The following is an 18501-nucleotide window of genomic DNA, read 5'->3' on the forward strand; positions in this document are numbered from 1 at the left end:
TTCATTGTATATATATATATAAACTACATACAGTTTACTATATAGTTTATACATATTAGCTTACTATATTATATATATGTGTGTGTGTGTGTGTGTGTGTATGTATAGTTTAGCACCATTAAATTATTTCTCTGTTAAAGGAAAGTGTGTTCCTCTACTGCCAGCAAACTTCAGTAACATCCTAATGGTGCAGGGCACCGTGTACCTCTGTTAGCTTATGTGGCAAAGGTCTGCAGAGAGACTCAGGATGTTCCAGACCTGCTAATCCAGGGTCACTGCAGTGTGATAAAGAGTAAATATCAGGAGCAGGGAGTAAGACAGGTTGCTTTTTTAAAAGACTTTGCAAGTGGGAAATGACTTGTAAAATTACATTTTAGAAGCATACACTCAAAGGTGCAAAGCCATACACTCAAGAAATGCAGGAATTAGTGTTGCTTGTGTCCTATTAATATTGCTTTTTATGCACTATTATGCCCTCACATAATGATATTTTATTATGATGCATACACTCTCAGAAGAGAAACTAGGCTCAGGTAGATTTACAATGGAAACCAGATGCATCCCTCTAAGACGTCTGCTAATACCTTATGTGACTTTCATTTAAGTCTAAAACAAATATTTTCCTTTAGGGAAAAAAAGTTACCTAATTGGCTGCGCCCTGCCATTTTTAGTGGTAAGGCAACCTGTGAATTCTGAAAAAATCCTTTAGGCTTAGTATGTAGTGCTTTTTCCCATGCACAAAGGACGTAGAACTTTCAGCATCCCATGTCAGTTCACTTAGATGCTATTGATCCCAGGACTGGGAAAGGGATGTGGAATAAATCTGATGTTTCCTTTCCTTTCTGGGGTGAAAGCTCTTAGTTGTTTTCTGAAGGGACTGACGGGAGGTTTTTGTTCTTGCATTTTGACTGAAAGCTGCTGTTGTCTGCCCTGCTGTTGCTCCATTCTGCTAGTAGGAATTAGCAAATTCATACATTAATTACCTAATTCCTCCAGCTCCTCTTATTTGTTGACTCACATTGAAAAAACTCACATTGAAAAACTCACATTGAAAACAGAGAAACATCAGCTCAAACTAGCACTGTAATGATGACTTTATTGCCAATAATACTACAGGCAGTAGTGCTTTTTGGAAGCTTAAAATAGTTGCCCAGCGTTGGGATATTCAGTGCTCTGTAGAACTAAACATTGACATTCTGTGTAAAAGAAAAATCTGGCTGCAGCTGACATTGTATACTTAGATGACCTCTATAAACACAAACAATTTGAAACTCAGATTGCATTAAGAATTTGCTATATTCACATCATATTTACAACAGAAAAGCAGGACAGATCCTACCTACAAAATTACATCCCTAATTCTCACTTATATGCAGCATTCCTTCATCTTTGCCCTTGCACTGCCTTTTAAGTCAAAGGTTTGTAAGTATGCCCGTGAAACCACAGGGGCTGATCAGATTTAAAAATGAAGTTTACATCGTTGTTCTTCAAGTGTCAGACTGTTATGAGGGTCTTTCTGGTGATTGTAACACATGGCAACAAGACAAAATCAAACATTTCTTATCAAGTAGTTTGCATCCATGCAAAACATAGCATAGATTGAATGGGTCAAAGTGATAAGTTAAGAAAAAAGCAAAACAAGAAAACTTAAAACAGGCAAAGCAACTTGGCAGGACACAATATTGTTTCTTCAGATTAGCTAATGGAAACTACATTCTACCAATGGGAAGCCACACTGCTCTACTGAAACTAATCACTCTTTTGTAAGGCAACTTAAGAATTGAAGTAATGTATGCATTTAGAACAGCGCTCTCTGTGTATAGTAATTCAAGACTATCCCTCATTGTTACTGATTCTTTGAGGAAAATAATTGAAAACAAAGATATGTCATGTCAGTAAAGAACATCGTCCCACAAACATATTTCTGTATCAGAATGAACTAACATACATGAACTACTGAAGTCACAACAGTACTGCACAGGAATGATTCTTTACTTGGAGGACTGCAGGACTGGCTGTAAACAGCTCCAGAATTACTTTTTTTGTACAAATGCTTCTAGAGGAGCAGCAACATGCATTGTTAAAATGCCCAAAAAGTCACCCTTGTAGAAGTCCAGGACATTCTGGGTTTCCTTTTGACCACTGTGTTCTGCCGCTTTTCTGTTTTCTTGATTTGCTGAGCTGCAGGATTCGTCTGTCTCCTTATACCCAACCATTACCACAGCACTGCAACTACTTCTGCGCCGAGATCCTCTGTGGGTGAGGAAGGGGTTTTGGTTCTTGTCAGGAAATCCCTTTGTCTTCCTATTGGACCTCTTACTTTCATAGTTCCTGAGCTCCATCAGCCTCTCGTTGAAATACTCTTGCAAAGGTTTGTCTTGGAAGCCACTGCTGTGTGCCAGTTGGCCTTTCAGGTAGCCTCCTGAGGAGCCCCCCAGGCAATGGGATAACGAAGCTGTGTCTGGAAAACTGTTCAGCTGTGAGGAAGAGCTGTTTCCTCTTTCCCAATCCTGGAGAAGCCGGTTGAAGGCTCGAGCTGGATAATTTCTTGATAGCTGTTTAAAAGGGGAAGGAGAGAGGCAGGAGTGGGGCAGAAGGGTGAAAGGAATCTGAATTAAAATGTGCTGGTTTATATAGAAAAAGATCTTATGGTTCCTCACAGTAAAGAGCTGTTGGGAAAAGTTTCAGCTTCTTAACCTAAATTCCCTGAGGACTCTAATTCTAATCCCTCTCTGGAAAATAAATGCTTTGGTCCAAGGTTAAACAATGCTGAACTCTGACTCTGATGTACTGCTACAGTTTTGTGTAGCCTCTCTGTAAACCTAATTTTCTAAAAGAATTTCTCACCTGTCTGTATTAAGAGAACTTAAGAGAAGTCTGTCCTTTTCAAATCTTGTTAGCCTGTAGCTGCAGTGTCCCATGATAAAAATGTATTCCTATTGTAAGAAATTTTTCTTCTTTTTTTTTTTTCCTTCCCTTACTCTGCTGTGAATTGCAGTGTATTACCAGAAAAGCAATTTTCACATGTGATGTATTTCTACATCTTAAAACTATGAAGTTTATTGTTATTATCCTGCGGTATATCATAGACATGCATGGAATTTTTTTCTCCTTTCCTATCATAGGATGCCTTTCTCCCTGCCAACCATTTTAATACCTCAGCTACTTGAATAGCCAAAGGCCTGATTCGAGTCCCATTGACATCAGTGGGTGTCTCTCCATTGACTTCAGGGGAACACCCATGCTGTGAGTCTTTTTATTGACTGTGAGGAAAATCAGTGAGTGCCAAAACAATTTGCTAGAAATTCACCACATAAAAGATTGCCTTCCCATGTCCAGAGTTAAATGTCCCCTGGGCTCTTGAAGTTACTGTTCTGCCATTTCATCTTCCTCACGTGTACTCCAAGACATCCCAGTCTGTCTTAAGCTACCAGATGGTTTCAGCTCACCAAATTGGGCTAGACCATGGCTTTTTCTTTGAAAAATCTTAGCTGTTCAGCTTGCTGGAAGAACTGCTTTGCATCATATTACTCTTTCAGATCAATAAAAACTACACTGTATGTAGACAGTAATGTTTCACAGCTGGACCATGGAACATTTTGCACTCATTTATTATGCCTGACAATGCCTTTGGTATCACGAAATGATCATTCAAGCAGCTTTTTGCAATTGCTAATTAAGTCTAGATACTTGCTAAGGGTTCAGCCACAAATCTGGTTTCAGAGCCCAGCAGCGTCTCAGTAGGGCACTCCATCATCAGCAAGTTGGCAAGCTGCTTACTAATGATGAATGGAAAACATCAAGCACAAACCAGGACTAGTGGGTTGGACAGGCCATGTAAACCAACAAGCAATCAAGTTTTTGATCTCTCACTATTCCATCACATTCTGGAAGAGACCCAGAAAAATTAATGATCCTGTCTAGAGTGATTATACTTCTGGAGTAAGTTAGGTAACTGAAGAACACTAAAACTTGACTAAAAAGTAGTTTTCCCTTCCCACATTAAACCTTAAAAAATATGTTTAAATAATCTCAAGTTGATAATGTAATGGAGTACAACTCTTTAAAGTTAAGCTTTTCTACATCAAAACATAGTCCAAAATTTATTAGCACAGCACATATCAACTTACTTAGAGTAGTAAGTTGAAATGCATTTCAAAGACAGTTTTTGCATACAGACCTTAATGTCTTGGAAGCCTGGATACTCTGGGATGATGGGCAAGATACACATGCTAATACTGTTCGATCGCTTTTGCTTCATTGTTGTACGAGAGTAAGAGCAGTTCCTGGAGAGATGGGATTGTCCCAGGTCAGGCGGGTTTCCAGTGAAATGGAATGGTTTACAGTCTTCTATGTAGCAGGTTCTTAGGCACATCATTGAGGCTGGTCCCCCCATTTCAACACCACTCAGGAGCATTTAGAAGCAGTCTGTATTCCAGAACAATCTCCTCTCTCGTTTTTCTCTAATGGGTAATCTCATACCAGCGAGACTCTTGGCAGTCTGCAATGTTAAGTATCAGCAAACACAGAAGACAGACTAAGCTCTGAGCTTCTGCTGAACTGGGCTCTTAGAGATCACAAGCAAGTGATGCCTTTCTTGGGGTCAAACCATTAATGCTGCTTTTATCCTCTGAAAGCTCTTCACAGATGGTTGGTAAATCCAGACTGTGAACGCAAAGGGCTCAGGTAAAGGGGGGGGGATTTGCAAGGATTACAAAACTCTGCCTTCTGTCAGTAAGGTCTCATACTGTCATCTAATGCAGCCTGATGTGACTGCTGACGCAGCAGCAATTAAAGATGATCAACATCCCACAGGCAAGAGTCGTCACAGCTCATCATGGAGCATTCAGATCGCTGCCCTCAGGAGTAGGAGCTCCCTGATAACAAAACATTAAGGGCTTTTTTCTCAGAGAGGCACATGGTGAGTAAATCAACACAACCAACAGGTAAAGAAAGAAAATGTAGACAACTATAATAAAAAATAAATAAATCTTCCAACAAATCCTCTGCTATAGGGCTTTCTTAGTATGGCTGGAAATGAACTGATGATCCAAACATCCTTCTCTTTGTGTATCTGTGCCTTATACGTAACTGGGGAGGGATGCACAGCCTCCAAGCAACCAGGGTAAGAGACCACGGTAAGAGCAAGACTCCTTTCAGGTAGGTCTGTGAAAGTGTTTACGGTAAGAGTGATAGAATCACAGGAGTATTAACACTGGAAAAGACTGCTAAGATCACTAAGTCCAACCACTGACCCATCACCACCATGCCCACCTAAGAAACGGTAGTTGACCTGAACAGCTCGCAACCTAAGAGCTTTGGATCTTATCATTGAGAGCATCAGCTGGATTTGGGTCAGTGCGTTGGACTGCCTGCAGCTGGAGATTGGCAGGCTGATGGCAGAACTCCCCAAAGCTATGCCCACCTCACTGTTGGGCAAAAGCAGGTCAGGCGTAAGAAAAGAGTTTGTGTATAGAGTTACACACAGATCTTCAGTATCTGAGTGCAAAGATGCAACTCTGCTTTTTACCTGCTCTGGCTCTGGCATTTTTGATTTAGAATAAAGTAATTCTCAGGCAGATATCAAAGCATTCAATGTGAGAAACCATATCCACACACTGCAGAGCAATGTCTGTGTCCACAGCTCCATAGAAGCCACAGAGAAAATCAAACACAAGGCTGGTGATATCAATTTCCATGCAGAAATGTCACAGCACTCAAAAGGTAATAGAAGGATGAGTCATCCTGATGCAGCCCTGGTGACTTGCATTACTGCATACAGAATAGTACCTTAATGCATAAGCAAAACATGGCCTCACTAGTAGTACCTGGGAATTAACACAGCATCAACAAAGCTTCCTGACAACATATTTCATTCTAGAAGTCTTTCCTGGTCTAAGTTAGGAAAAAAGAAGAAAAAAAAAAAAGAAAAAGAAAAAAAAAGGTACTTACCTATTACTCCTTCCCAGACCTATTAGATATTCTCTGAGCCAACACTGTTTTTCGAATATGTTCCAGGCAAACCTGGACCACAAAGTCACCATGGACAGGTGGGAGGTAGGTCCAGCCTGTGAGTCTTCATGCCATGTCACCAATTTTAACCTGCTTCAACCACACAGAAACAAGTGGTGTGTAACCTGACTGATGCCACAACTTACACTTTAAGGAGAAGGGGGTGAAAAAACATAGCAACACCAGGAGTCAAATTAATTTCAGAAAGCAATATTATTTCTCAGATTCATGGCCTAAAGTTGTCATCTATTAACAGAAGTAAGAGTGATGCCAAAAAACTGCCATTAACACAGCTGCTTTAGGAGATGTGATATATTTTAAGTGTAGAGGCTTTGCAGGGGTCCTGCAAAAGTACCAGTTATTGTAGAAGTGTAAAGAGTTCCCTCTTTCCATTTAAGCTTGCAGCTCTAAAGCATTTGCCTTGTGGAAGTGAGACACCAGCAGCTTTCAGTCGGTAATTGCTCATTGTGCTTAATCAGTATGACAAGTGCTATAGAGAATGCGCTACATGAATGGAGCTTTAACAACGTCCCACGTTCCTGCTTTAATTGGAGGTTCTACTCCCACAGTGTAAAATCAGAGCTCCAGGAGTTTCTTACGATCTCTCATTCCCTCTTTTACAGTATCATTACTGCCTACGGTGGGGCCAGTGCACTTCAGTCTTCAGCAAAGCTCTTTCTATTGTTTAGCATGAAACTTTACATTAGACTTTGATCCTCTGGTGAAAAGAAACATGTCTTTCAGCAGTGTGTAGGCTTAATAGTTACCTATCTTATATCCCAACCTTTGCGCTCTTTTAAATAGATTTTTTTAAAAAGGATAATTGCATTCTTACACAATTCCTCCTGTCACATAACCTACGATTGTTTATTGTGGTTTGCATAAACAGGTTGTGGCCATGAGTCTCAGGTTTTCTGCCTTGGGAGTAAATCACACAAAAGAAAATTCATCCAAATTCATTTAAGTTTCTATGACCTCCGCTTTTGCTAAATGTTTGCATTTTCTCCATTATCTCTTTAACAAATAAGAACTGCCCTATTTTTATTAACAACATTTAAGTATTATAAGCAAGGTAAATGACTTATAACATTTCCACACAAAGGATATGTTTGATTTTTCAAAGTACCACTGAATGACATAAATGATAATACAAATCCAAACCAAGTCCAAAACCATATTCAAAACCAGGCTATAAATATGTTATAGATTTCATAAATAAAATCTGCACTCAAAGGAAAAGATATGCTTATTGAATAATTTCCATCAATGTGGTGAATATTTCCTTGTATTTATTGTATAACAATGCTCCTAATATTTCAGTACCCCTAGCATCCCCCTCATGCCTCACTCTGTCTTCTGTACGGTGTGCAGCAGGGAGCATCACGCTGTTGCCATACAGTTCAACCTGCCCACCCCAACATGGGCTGCTCTTCTAACAAAAATCTCAAGTGGGCAGGTCTCAGCTGTAAGTGAGCAAAAGCAGTGTCATCCATCAGCAGCCCTCCCTGAGATGTGCACTCAGATATTGAAGATCTGTGTAACTCTTTACACGAGTTCTTTTCTTACACCTGTGCAGAGAAGGGCAGAGTCGCTGATGAGCCTTGCCCAGCTCCAGCAGGATATGCACAGCTCCTGAAGCTCACTGGACAACTGAAGCCTGGGGCAATACAAAGTGGTGGGAAAGAGGAGTGTTCAGCCCACCAGCCCCATGACTTACTGACCAGGGAGATGAACAGGCTCTACCAGTAAGTATGAAGTGAAGTATTTCATCTACAGAGCAGCCATTCCTTGCCTGGAGATCACTAGTGGTGGCTGTGAGCAGGAGGAGAATTGCAAAATGTTGAGCCAAAATTTGTGGCTTCTGAGGTCACTGATTCCTCATTTAGAAAAGGCTTTGGTTCTAGCTCTAAAAAGAAGCCTGAACTGTATCACTGTCTCTACATCCAGACTTCCCCTAATCCTGGGCAAGATGACTGTGTGCCTTCTGCCAATATCTGCCCACCACTGGCAAAAAAAAAAAAAAAAAAAAAAAAGTGTGCATGTGTATGAATCTATACACCCATTTTACATGGCAATCAAAGCTCTGATCTCACTTGCACTGTTTTGACCTCAGGCGAACTTATGTGCATCTCTTTTCCTCTATTAGACGGCTAATATTCTTAAAAGAAGAAACAGATGGCTCCCGTTTGCAGATGTCAAACACTTGCCTCATGGGGCATGTTTACTATGGGATTTTCAGCAGAGACTCCTGTCCCAGAGAGCTAGATTTTTATCACAAGCACCAGTTTTAAACCTGAAACAAACATCCGCTGACTAGGCTGAGCCACTGTTACATTTATGGCTCTCAGTGCTTCTGATTCTCTTTTAAAATTGCTCATAGATTGGAGTACAGGAAATGGACTAGGAAAGCTTAGTTCAGGGAGTATTAAAATTGAAAGTCAAATAAGAGACAAACAAGGAATAACACATACAATAACTGCACTCTTAGGAGTGGAAGTGCAATCTAAGAGCAGAGCTACAAGAAGGGAAGAGCCACGTTTCTCAGCACACGATGTTGATCTGGGAACACTTTTCCACTATGGGTGTTCGTGATTAATACTCCACTTTACACTCTGCTTTCCTTCTGTACAAACTTTCCCATGTGAGTACCTCAAATGGAGCAGACAGGTGTGACTCTTTGTATCATAGAATAGAGCAGCTGTGGAACAGTGAGTTTTGCCACAGCATTCCCCACAATGAGGATTTCAAGGGTTGTCTTTGTTTCTTTTCCTGTTTTTGTCTGAATACATGTTTCTGAGCTTCCTGCCTCAGTGACCCAAAGCAGAAGGAAAGTGCTTGTCATCTGGGCCAGCAGCATTCAGTGTGAAGCATCCCTATTCCTGCTTGCAACAAGTCTGTATTAAGAACAAATTCACCTGAACTGCTGATCCTGCTGGTTTATAACTCTCCATATCTTTTAGGAAGGTGCTCTAAAAGGTATAAAAGCAGACTCCTCCCTCTGAGGGGGATTAATTCAGCTAACTCCAGTTGGACACTTAATGATGACACTGACAGCTGTTTCAGAAGCATTAGACTAATGTGCTTATTTCAGGAGCACAAAGTGCCTCATTGGCCCACCTTTATCCCACTGTGCTTTATAAAGCATAAGGAGGAATTAGCAAATCTACCCAAGTAAAATCCAGGGTAGAGAAAAAATAGAACAAAAGTCATAAACAACATGGCAACTGCTGCACCAGATACATTCGTTTTGTTTGTATTCAGTACCTGAACTGAACAATGAGCTACACACCGAGCAGATTAATCACACTGAACCACAGTGACAGTACCTTTTGCATTCATTTGGGTATTTCACCAGCTCAGAACTACTGTATTTCTGTCTTCCTGCCCTCACCAGCTAGAGATGTTTCTTCTTGGACATGAAATAATGCAAAAGCATCACAATAAAGAATAGACAGCTTTATCAGCTATACAAAATGATGTCAGAAATGTAGAGCCAAAAGAGAGAGAAAATACCTTCTATGATCCCCATATTTGGAAAGTGCATAATAATCTGAAAAAAAACAGATGATTTCCTGTTTCACCTCCTAGATGTTCTGATTCTCTGTCTGCTTTTCAGTTCAGTGGTGCTTAGTTAATTTTTCTTAGTGCTTACATGCTGTACTTGGTAACAAACCTGAAAACCAAGACATCATCTTCCTTCCTCCCACCAGTTCTCTTCCCTTTGACTTCCCCTCCATTTTCCCTCATCATTGTCTCCTGTTTTTTCATTCCTCACACACAAAATTGACTCCACTTGACTCTCCGCTTAAGTTTCTGTTGCTCCAACAACCACTCCATCTAGACTATCTTTGCCATGGTTGGCCAAGAGACCTCTAGAGATGGTGGCAAAGAAAGAATATAACAGTGTGTGAACACAGCTTTAACACTCTGCCACAGCACAGCTCTTTGCATAAATCCAAGAGAGATTAAGTATTGATGCATGTCTGTAGTGGAAATGCTAAGTCACAGCTTGAAGCAGTGATTGAGCACCTGTGGGAAGGCAGGGCCAACCCAGGGAGCTCAGGTGCATGCAATGCAGCTGAGTGACTGAAGGAGCCAGGATCCACCCCTTCCCAGCCCTCATTTAAGGGTTGACAGTGGAGGTGGAGGGCATCTTGCTGGAGAGCCTTGTCTGAGACCTTCTAAAGGTAAGTGGTGTTTGTTTGTTTGTTTGTTTGTTTGTTTGTTTGTTTGTTTGTTTGTTTGTTTGTTTGTCTGTCCACTCTTTGTTTCTGTGTTTGGGTTTATCCTCACTTGCTGTAGTTTAGTGCTCTGGTATCCTGCTGTTGTTTGCTGTGTTTTCCATCACGTTATAGTGTTACAATGTCATGTCAGTGATAACAGGTTCATATTCTAGTGAGCAATGCCCTTTGCCCCCAGGCCAATGCACAGTGAGTGCCTGATACTCTGACTAGATGCGTGCTCTGGAAAAAGGTCTGCTTGTAGCTCACTCTCTTTAGATAAAAGCTAATATAAAGCAATCTCCAATATCAGGGTAGAATTTACAGGTCAATGAAAAGCTCATCCATTATGTCAGCTCTTATCAGTGCCATCAAAAATATCACCAGCAGAGTAACACAAGAATAACAAACCCAAGTTACTTTCCCTAGTACTGCTCCTTTTGCATCCAGAAAAACCTTACTGCTGAGACAATGTTGTTGTAACTGCTTCCTGCCCATCTGGAGAAAGATGTTGGTAATGTCTGCTTTCTCTGTTAGTGGGTGGAAGCACCTTCAGAGATCATCAAGACTTCACCTCTTTGTTTCCCAGTTCTACTGGTTAATTTTCCACAGAAAGTGGAAGATTTGCTGCACTAAGTTATCTAGGAGTGGAGAAAATGTCCTGTGGAAGCTAGCAAAAACACATTAGAATCTGGCATCTCCTGAAATCTGCATGGATTAAGTTTGAATCATGACTGAAATTTGTGAGACTGTATGAATAATATCAGGAGACCTCCAAAATCCTTCAGAAATACCCTCTCTTGATGTGCTGCTTTCCTCCCAGCTATCCCTTTCCTGTTGTTGTCTTGTCTCTTGTGACATACAGACTACAAAGGGACCTGGATAGACTGAATTGATGGGCCGAGGTTAACTGTATGAGTTTCAATATGGCCAAGTGTTGGGTCCTCCATTTTAGCAACAACAACCCCAGGCAACCTACATGTTTGGGGAAGAGTGGCTGGAAAGCTGCCTGATGGAAAGGGGCCTCAGCCTTCTGATGGACAGTTGGCTGTATATGAACCAGCAGTGTGCCTGTGTGGCCAAGAAGGCCAATGGCATCCTGGCTTGGATCAGGAATGGTGTGGTGAGCAGGACTAGGGAAGTCATCCTGCCCCTGTACTTGGCACTGGTGAGGTCTCACCTTGAGGACTGTGTTCAGTTTTGGGCACCTCAGTACAGAAAGGACATTAAGGTGCTGGAGCAGGTCCACAGAAGGGCAACAAGGTTTGTGAAGGGCTTGGAGAATGTGCCCTATGAGGAGAGACTGAAGGAACTGGGGCTGTTTAGTCTGGGAAAAAGGAGGCTGAGGGGAGACCTTATTCCTCTCTTCCATTACCTGAAAGGTGCTTACAGTGAGAGTGGGGTTGGTCTCTTCTCACTGGTGACAGGATGAAGGGAAGTGGCCTTAAGTTGCACCGGGGTAAGTTTAGGTTGGATATCAGAGAACACTTCTTTACAGAAAGGGTTGTTAAGCACTGCAATAGGTTCCCCAGAGAGGTGGTTGAGTCCACATCCCTGGATGTGTTTAAAAAAACACTTGGATGCAATGTTCAGGGACATGATTTAGCAGAAGATTGTTAGGGTAGTATGGTTAGGTCATGGTTGGACTTGAGGCTCTTTAAGGTCTTTTGCAACCTGAGTGATTCTATGACCTCAGCTGGCTTCTTACCTTCTATGAGCTACAAACCCTGAATCAGGGACTTGAGGAGGCTTCAGCTGCAACATGCCAGAGCTATATCCGCTCCTCAGTGTCAGCCTCTGCGGCCTCTGTCCTGCCCAGACCGGTCAGGCATGAGTTCAGCCTGCAAATTCTCCGCTACTAAAAGCGCCTTTCCCCTGCGGACGCCGAGCAGTGCGCTGCGCAGCCCGGGAAGTGGCATAATGGCGCCCCCTGCCGGCCGAGCCGTGGAGGAGCTGCGCGGAGGTCGCGCAACGAAACCTCTGCCCCCATCTGCGGCGCCAGGGACTGGCTGAGCCTCTGACAAATCCCAGCACCAAGGTGGCGGTGAAGATTGCATTTCTGGCTTCTGTCAACTAAAATAGTTTTATCTAAGGTCCCTAAAATGCTGATCTGTTAGTGCTGTTAATTTAATGAATCCTACAGCGGATGCAAAAACTGTCACCTGATTAAATCACATTTAAATTAGTGCTGTTATCTGTAGAAGTAAAAGAAATTCTAGTCTTGGTGGAACATGCATTTGAGAAAAAATACCTGGTGGGTTTGGCTGTGGCAGAGGCAACCTGCTGCACATCCATGCATGCCACTCACTGCAGGATAGAGCAAAATCTCCTTTTGCTGCAGATCACCTATACCAGTATGGCTACAAGAGAGGTAGATTGATCTCATTTTATTTTTTGTTGGTTTTGGAAAGCAAGAAGCACAAAGAAGGGATCTTTAAGGAAAAAGAAGCACTCTTCTCAAGGCAACAGTCAGTTTACCAGCCCAAGTGTCTGCCCTGTCCTCACTGTCTGAGCTCCTCAGCAAAAAGCCTGTGAGTCAATGCTTGTGCAGTGCCTCCCGTGTTGCTAAGGCTCTGACTGGTGCCTTCTGCTCTGCAAGACAGTGCTGCTCTTGTGCTGCAATGGGAAGCTGGAAGCTGACCAAAGCCCCATGAAATGGTGTAGCTGTTGGGGAGGAGCAGCCTGCCTGTCTTGCAGTGATTTTCCTCAGGGGTGACTGAGGTTCAGCACTGGTCCACTTGAACCTAATGTATTTGGTGAGCTGAGGGAGTGGGACATCCTTCTAAATTAGAGGTGTGACCCATGTGTTCTAACTACCTTTAACTTCTTGTAGACCCCTGAAGAACAAGGGCTTGTAAATACATGTTTACTGTCTGGCCTCACTGCTGGGCACGAGATGGCTGTCCTGATAGAAAAGGACAGCTGTTGTTTCATTGGCTGACAAGCAACCCTTCTGCCATTGGAAGCTAATTGGAAACAGAAACATCATCAAAGCTGCGAACTTATTTACTGGGAAGGTCTGAGGCTCACACCCAGAAGAACAGAAGTGCAAATGCTTTTCAGTCACTGGGGATCTCAGCAGAACAGCTTGTGATAAATGTGTGTATGTGCTATGAACAAATATAAACATAAAGCACAATGAAGGCTTGAAGGAACAGTATCATACCAGGAAAGAATAACGCTGCGTATTAACAGTAATACAGATGAGATTCTTTACTGTGGTAAAGAATGAGAAATGTCATTACCTTGTGCAGGACCTGGTGGCTTTCTCTGTCTGATGCCATGTCTGTGAGCTCTGGGGATGGCCATCACACTCCTCAGTGACACAGCTGTGCAGGCACACAGGCTTGCATGGCAGTCTGTGATGGGGAGAAATGGATGTAGGGACAGTGCAGGGCTGCTTCTGAGTGCCAGGCTTTGCTCAGGAAACTGAGTTAACACCAAGCATGGACAGGGCAACAGGTGCTAGGTCAAGTGTCTCCGAGGGGTTAACAGCAGCATTCAGTCGGGAGACACAGAGGTTCCTCAGGGAACACGGTGCAGCTCACGCTCAGCTGCGGCATTTCTGCGGGAAGCACTGAGGTACCTCAGAGCGGGGCGCTGCAGCGCCGTTTTGGCGGGAAGCAATGAGGTAGCTCAGAGCGGGGCGCTGCAGCACTGCTTTGGCTGGGATAGGTGCTCAGTTTATACTTGATGCTATAGTGTGTTTTATCTGCCATTTTTCCTTTGTTGCATGCATGGGGAAAAAAAAAAAAGGAAAAAAAGAAAAAAGGAGAGAGAGACAAATAAGCAATGCACCACAAGAAAACGATTTTAAGAAAACAAATAGAAAGCCCTGGAAGTTCCAATACAGTGTTCCAGGCATCAGTGCTTGCACAGCAGCTAGGGGATCACCCAGGAGCAAAACCACCTCTAAATGCTTAATTAGAAGCTTTGGAGGTGGATGTGAAGGAGGAAATAGAAGTAATAATCCCAAAGTGTTTATGCTTACACAAGTTAGGAGGGGTTAAGGAGCAGGGCAGAGACCACAAAGCATTTGGGGTGGGAGAGAGGGGGGGGGGGGGAGATGAGGTTGCACAGCCTCTTGAAGTGGGTGCTTTGTTCTGCTGAAGCCCAGATGCTCGTAAGTCCTGACCTGGTGAAGTAAAACATGCTTTGGCACAAGATGCTGCTCAATAGGAGATTGCTGCGTCATATGTGAAATTGAAGTTGGCTGAACATACCCATGTCATGCTTTTAGAGACTGTAGTACTCAGCTCATCCCATCTACAGGCAAACTAAGAAATGATGGTGAGGCGACTAATGGCACAGATGCACTGTTCGAGTAGTCTTGTTTCCATTCTAGTCATTTCATGGGATCAAACCTGAAATTAGCTTGAATGCAGGCTAGTGTCCCTTCCTCTTGTTTATGTCACATGGTCACTGCTTTGCCTGTCAAAGTTTTATTTGGAAAATCATGAAGGCCTTTTTGTACCTTTTTGTATATAGGCTGACTTATTCCCTGCTCCCTTTTTTTTTTTTCCCCTTATCCAGCTTGAGAGCTTTCTTGTGCTTCCAGTTATATATGCACACAGCTGAACCTTAGCAGCACAACCCTGAGAACTGCCAGCACAACTCCTGGCAACACTCAGGTGTGTGACTTTCCTGTTTGCTCACTCCATCCTTTTAGGGGTCAGTTGCACTGGTATCCTTGGGTATCCCTCACTGAAAATGCTGAGCCCTTAAAAAAAAAACAAAAAAAAAAAACTCATCACTTCCAAATTCTGTATTTCTAGCTCATTGTCTCTCTTCTGAAGTAGGGGAGAGGGGGAGCAATAGAAGAGGAAAGAAAACCAATTCAGTTTTTGGTAGCTTTCCTCTCACAGAAGAACATTCCACACTTTCACATGAAAGGAATTTTTGGCAAACCAGAGCAAAGAGTCAAAATGACAAACACAAACAATTACAAAAAAAATTGCCATGCTCAGTAGTTTTCTGACTGCTGCTAGTGGGTAAGAGGTTGGTTTGTTGCCTAATCGTGAGCTCAGAAAAAGACAGTTCATCTTTAAGTTTACAGTGCTATTGGCCCAACTACAGAGGATAAGACTTCCCTTAAGCCTTTGCCCAAGGCCTAATGATGCCTCCAAAAATAACAAGTCGCCTTGAGGTTGGAAACTTTGGTTCACAGAGATTTTGTTCATGTTCTGTAAATGATACACAAATATTCATCCAAGTGGATGGAAAAAGCTTAGAAGCTGCATAATATAGTGAACAAGACCAATCCTGAGATGGAAATAATTTACTTTAATTCTTTGCAGTGCTGCTGTCACTTCCAGCCATCTGCTAGTGGAGGCTTGGTTGACAATTTACTAAGCAGCTTGGGAGATGAAACCTTCCCAAAGCAGAGATCACAAAGAGTTCACTTATTTCTTTACAGTAGAGCAGGAAGTGGGTGGAGGAAAGGGATGAAAGAAAGAAACAGGCAGCTTGTCCTCATTCAGCTTCAGGATCAAAGCTTCCATCTAAAAAAAGCTGTTAATTTAGTATTTCCTTAATGAGATATGGTGTCAAAGATGTGCAGTGAGGACAGTCAGAGGTATTCTGTGAGTCCTGCTATGTTCATTAGATAACAGCTTATAATTTTTATCCAAGAGGTTGTCTTTTAATCTTTGGATTTGAAAGAAAAAACATTCTGGTTGGGATGTTCAGAATCCTGTTTTTTAATGGTGGAGTACAGAACTAGAAAAGCAGTGGCAATGGATTTCCTATTGGCTGGGGAGTGATATATGCTCCTGCACGAAACATCAAAACTTTGCCACTCTGACTTGGTTGTGCTGAGCTATTTGGTCTCAGGGAGGTGTGTTGGTCTTTCAATCTTTGTGTTTTCTAATCCCTCAGTGTTTTTGCAGACTAAGAGAAGGGCCTTGTGCTTGTTCTGTGTACTCTTTGCTGTCATGCATTTCAAGCATGAAAGTGACATCTATGTTATATGTGCTGCAGATGCAATGAGCAGCTAAACCTGTTTTCAAACAAACCATGGAAAAAGTATGTTAGCACATACAGAAATGGAACTGAGAAACTATTATGCTAAGCTCTTTCTCCAGACTATAACTTAAAAAACATAGAAATTCTATTCCAATTTGGTGCCTTTTTTTTTTTTGGTTATTGTTCTTGCACTGCTGAGCTGTACTGCTGCAATTGTTAGCATCAACTTGTCAAGTATTTCAAGTCCCATCTCTTTTTATTAATGACATGGAAAACCACTTCAGGTCTATCTAATCAAGTAGTCTCAAGCAGTGATATCCCACAGGCAGCTGAGACAGGACTGCAAAAAAAAAAAAAAAAACCAGAAACCACATTTGTTAATGCTGATACAGCTTCAACTGCACTCCTGCCAGCCAAAGTGTGTGCTGACATGTCATTTTGTGGAAGCCCTGTGTGCCAAGATTTCCATGGGGCTCAGGGCACCAGCCAGACAGGACAACCAACTTGCAAATGGACCTGGGCTTCCTTCAGAAAAATACATGCTGAGCTTCACTTCCTGCAGCCATCCTCCAGTAAGGAAGTGATCAACCAATAATGCTGGAATCTGTATTGCAAAGAGAAAGGAGAGCTCCCATGCATTCCTCATCCAGCCTCAGCACATCCTACTGACAGCAATTTCGGCACACCAAGCTCCATAGCCAGTATTGCCAAAGCATCCCTGGAACAGCCTCACTGTGGCCATGTTACCCAGTTAACAGTGAAATGAGTCCTGCCTGAGACATGAGAGGGTGGGTAACACTTCTCCTTCCCTGTTCTGGCCCAATGCACTGCTGCTTTTTCTCAGCTAATCTTTTTCTAGCTTGTACAGCTGTGTAAAAGTGAAAAAGTAACACAGAAATGCATGAAAGCAATATTTTTTACTTACAAGTAATTTACTTTTCTTTAGCTTCTACAAAGATAGTGTAGAAGCATAGGCATAATGGTACCTGTTCCTCATGCTTGGCCTACAGGATTCAGCATGCTGGTTGCTGTTTCCTTGAGGAAATGTCCTGTCATTAATAGATTCAAATGCACAGCTCAAGACAAGGAACAATAGTGGGGGAAGGGACAACTGCTGGCCATTTTGTAGCAGTTCTCACATGCTGTCTGCTTAGGAAGCTGAGTATTATGTGCTTTATAATGCCAGCTTTCAAAGCAATTTTAATGAGTTTTCTTATATGCTCTCAAGTTCTAGGTATGCTTAGATCAAAGCAATACCGAATGCCTTTAATAATAAACAGAGCCATTGTAGTTTGATATTTTAACATAACTGCATTTACTGCCTATAGAAAGATCAACTTCTTTTTTCCCCCTTAAATCTAATGAACAACTGTTAGCCTCCTTTATTTGCAGCAGTAGCATATTGATATCCCTACATGTTATTCCACCAGAAACCAGGAGAGGGTACTGTTAAATGTGGCTATTATTTTACTTACCCAGAGAACCAAGGTCTATAAAACGTTCTCTTTCTTCCCTCACCATCCAAAACCCTTTAGTGTTGGGTGCTTTTTAACTCCTAACTGAAACTGATTTGCCACTCCAATCAGCCAAGATATGAGATGAAGCTGTACTGATGAAAAACATCTTTCGCTTCTTTATAACAAAGCTTCTACTGCACCATGACCAGAAATCACATAGCACTGAGTGCTTGTATGGCAACGCCATAAAGATATGTTGAGTTGCAGCCTTGCAGTCCAGCAGCCACAATTAAAAGCGAAGGAACACTCTAGGCCTTTAGACCAGAACCATGTTCTGGTGTATTAGTGGGATCACATTGGCAAAACATGCTGAATTTGTAAGGCTTGCTGCTCTGTTTTTAGGGTGAAAAAAACCCCAAAACTGTCCTCCTCTGTACCAGCAACCTAACTAGGTCTGAACCCAGATGCAAATGCTGCTCATTTAAGTCCATCTGAACCTCCAGTGAAAGGTAAGTGGGTTCTGAGCCTTTAGCTAAAACTCTCTACATCCAACTTGAAGCAACCATAAAGAAAGACATGTAATAAAAACAAAGAAATAGGAGGTAAAGGTACAAGCATATTCTGCTGTTTGAGTGATTTTCTGCTATCCATGCTCAAACACTCATCCTTGGAATGAAATCTAGTGTCATTCCTCCTGTATCTTTTGAGGAAAAGCACACTGCAAGGGGATGAGGGAATGTCACAACTGTGTTTAACAGAGAATGAAAGCAGAAAAGGGGATAACTACAGAACACAAACTGATCTTGGCCCGATCTGCTTTCAAAATAAAACATCAATCAGCACACAGG

At 42.2% G+C, this 18501-nt stretch overlaps 1 protein-coding gene across 2 annotated transcripts; it reads right to left on the reverse strand.

Annotated features, from left to right (window-relative positions):
- Nucleotides 1-982: 982 nt before the first annotated feature.
- LOC149917112 (uncharacterized) lies at nucleotides 983-13544 on the reverse strand. Of its 2 annotated transcripts, XM_090145573.1 has the most exons (3): nucleotides 13478-13544; nucleotides 4181-4877; nucleotides 983-2555 (listed from the first exon to the last, which is right to left on the reverse strand). In XM_090145573.1, the coding sequence occupies exons 2-3, from the start codon at nucleotides 4415-4417 to the stop codon at nucleotides 2034-2036; spliced, it is 759 nt and encodes a 252-aa protein (XP_090001699.1). In that variant the 5' UTR covers nucleotides 4418-4877; nucleotides 13478-13544; the 3' UTR covers nucleotides 983-2033. The 2 variants fall into 2 exon arrangements, with proteins under 2 accessions (XP_090001699.1, XP_090001698.1); XM_090145572.1 differs by lacking the exon at nucleotides 13478-13544 and having other exon boundaries at nucleotides 4181-5349.
- Nucleotides 13545-18501: the final 4957 nt, after the last annotated feature.

The sequence above is a fragment of the Phasianus colchicus genome, chromosome 8, assembly GCF_987193195.1.
Source record: "Phasianus colchicus chromosome 8, bPhaCol1.hap1.1, whole genome shotgun sequence".
Lineage (NCBI taxonomy): Eukaryota > Metazoa > Chordata > Aves > Galliformes > Phasianidae > Phasianus > Phasianus colchicus.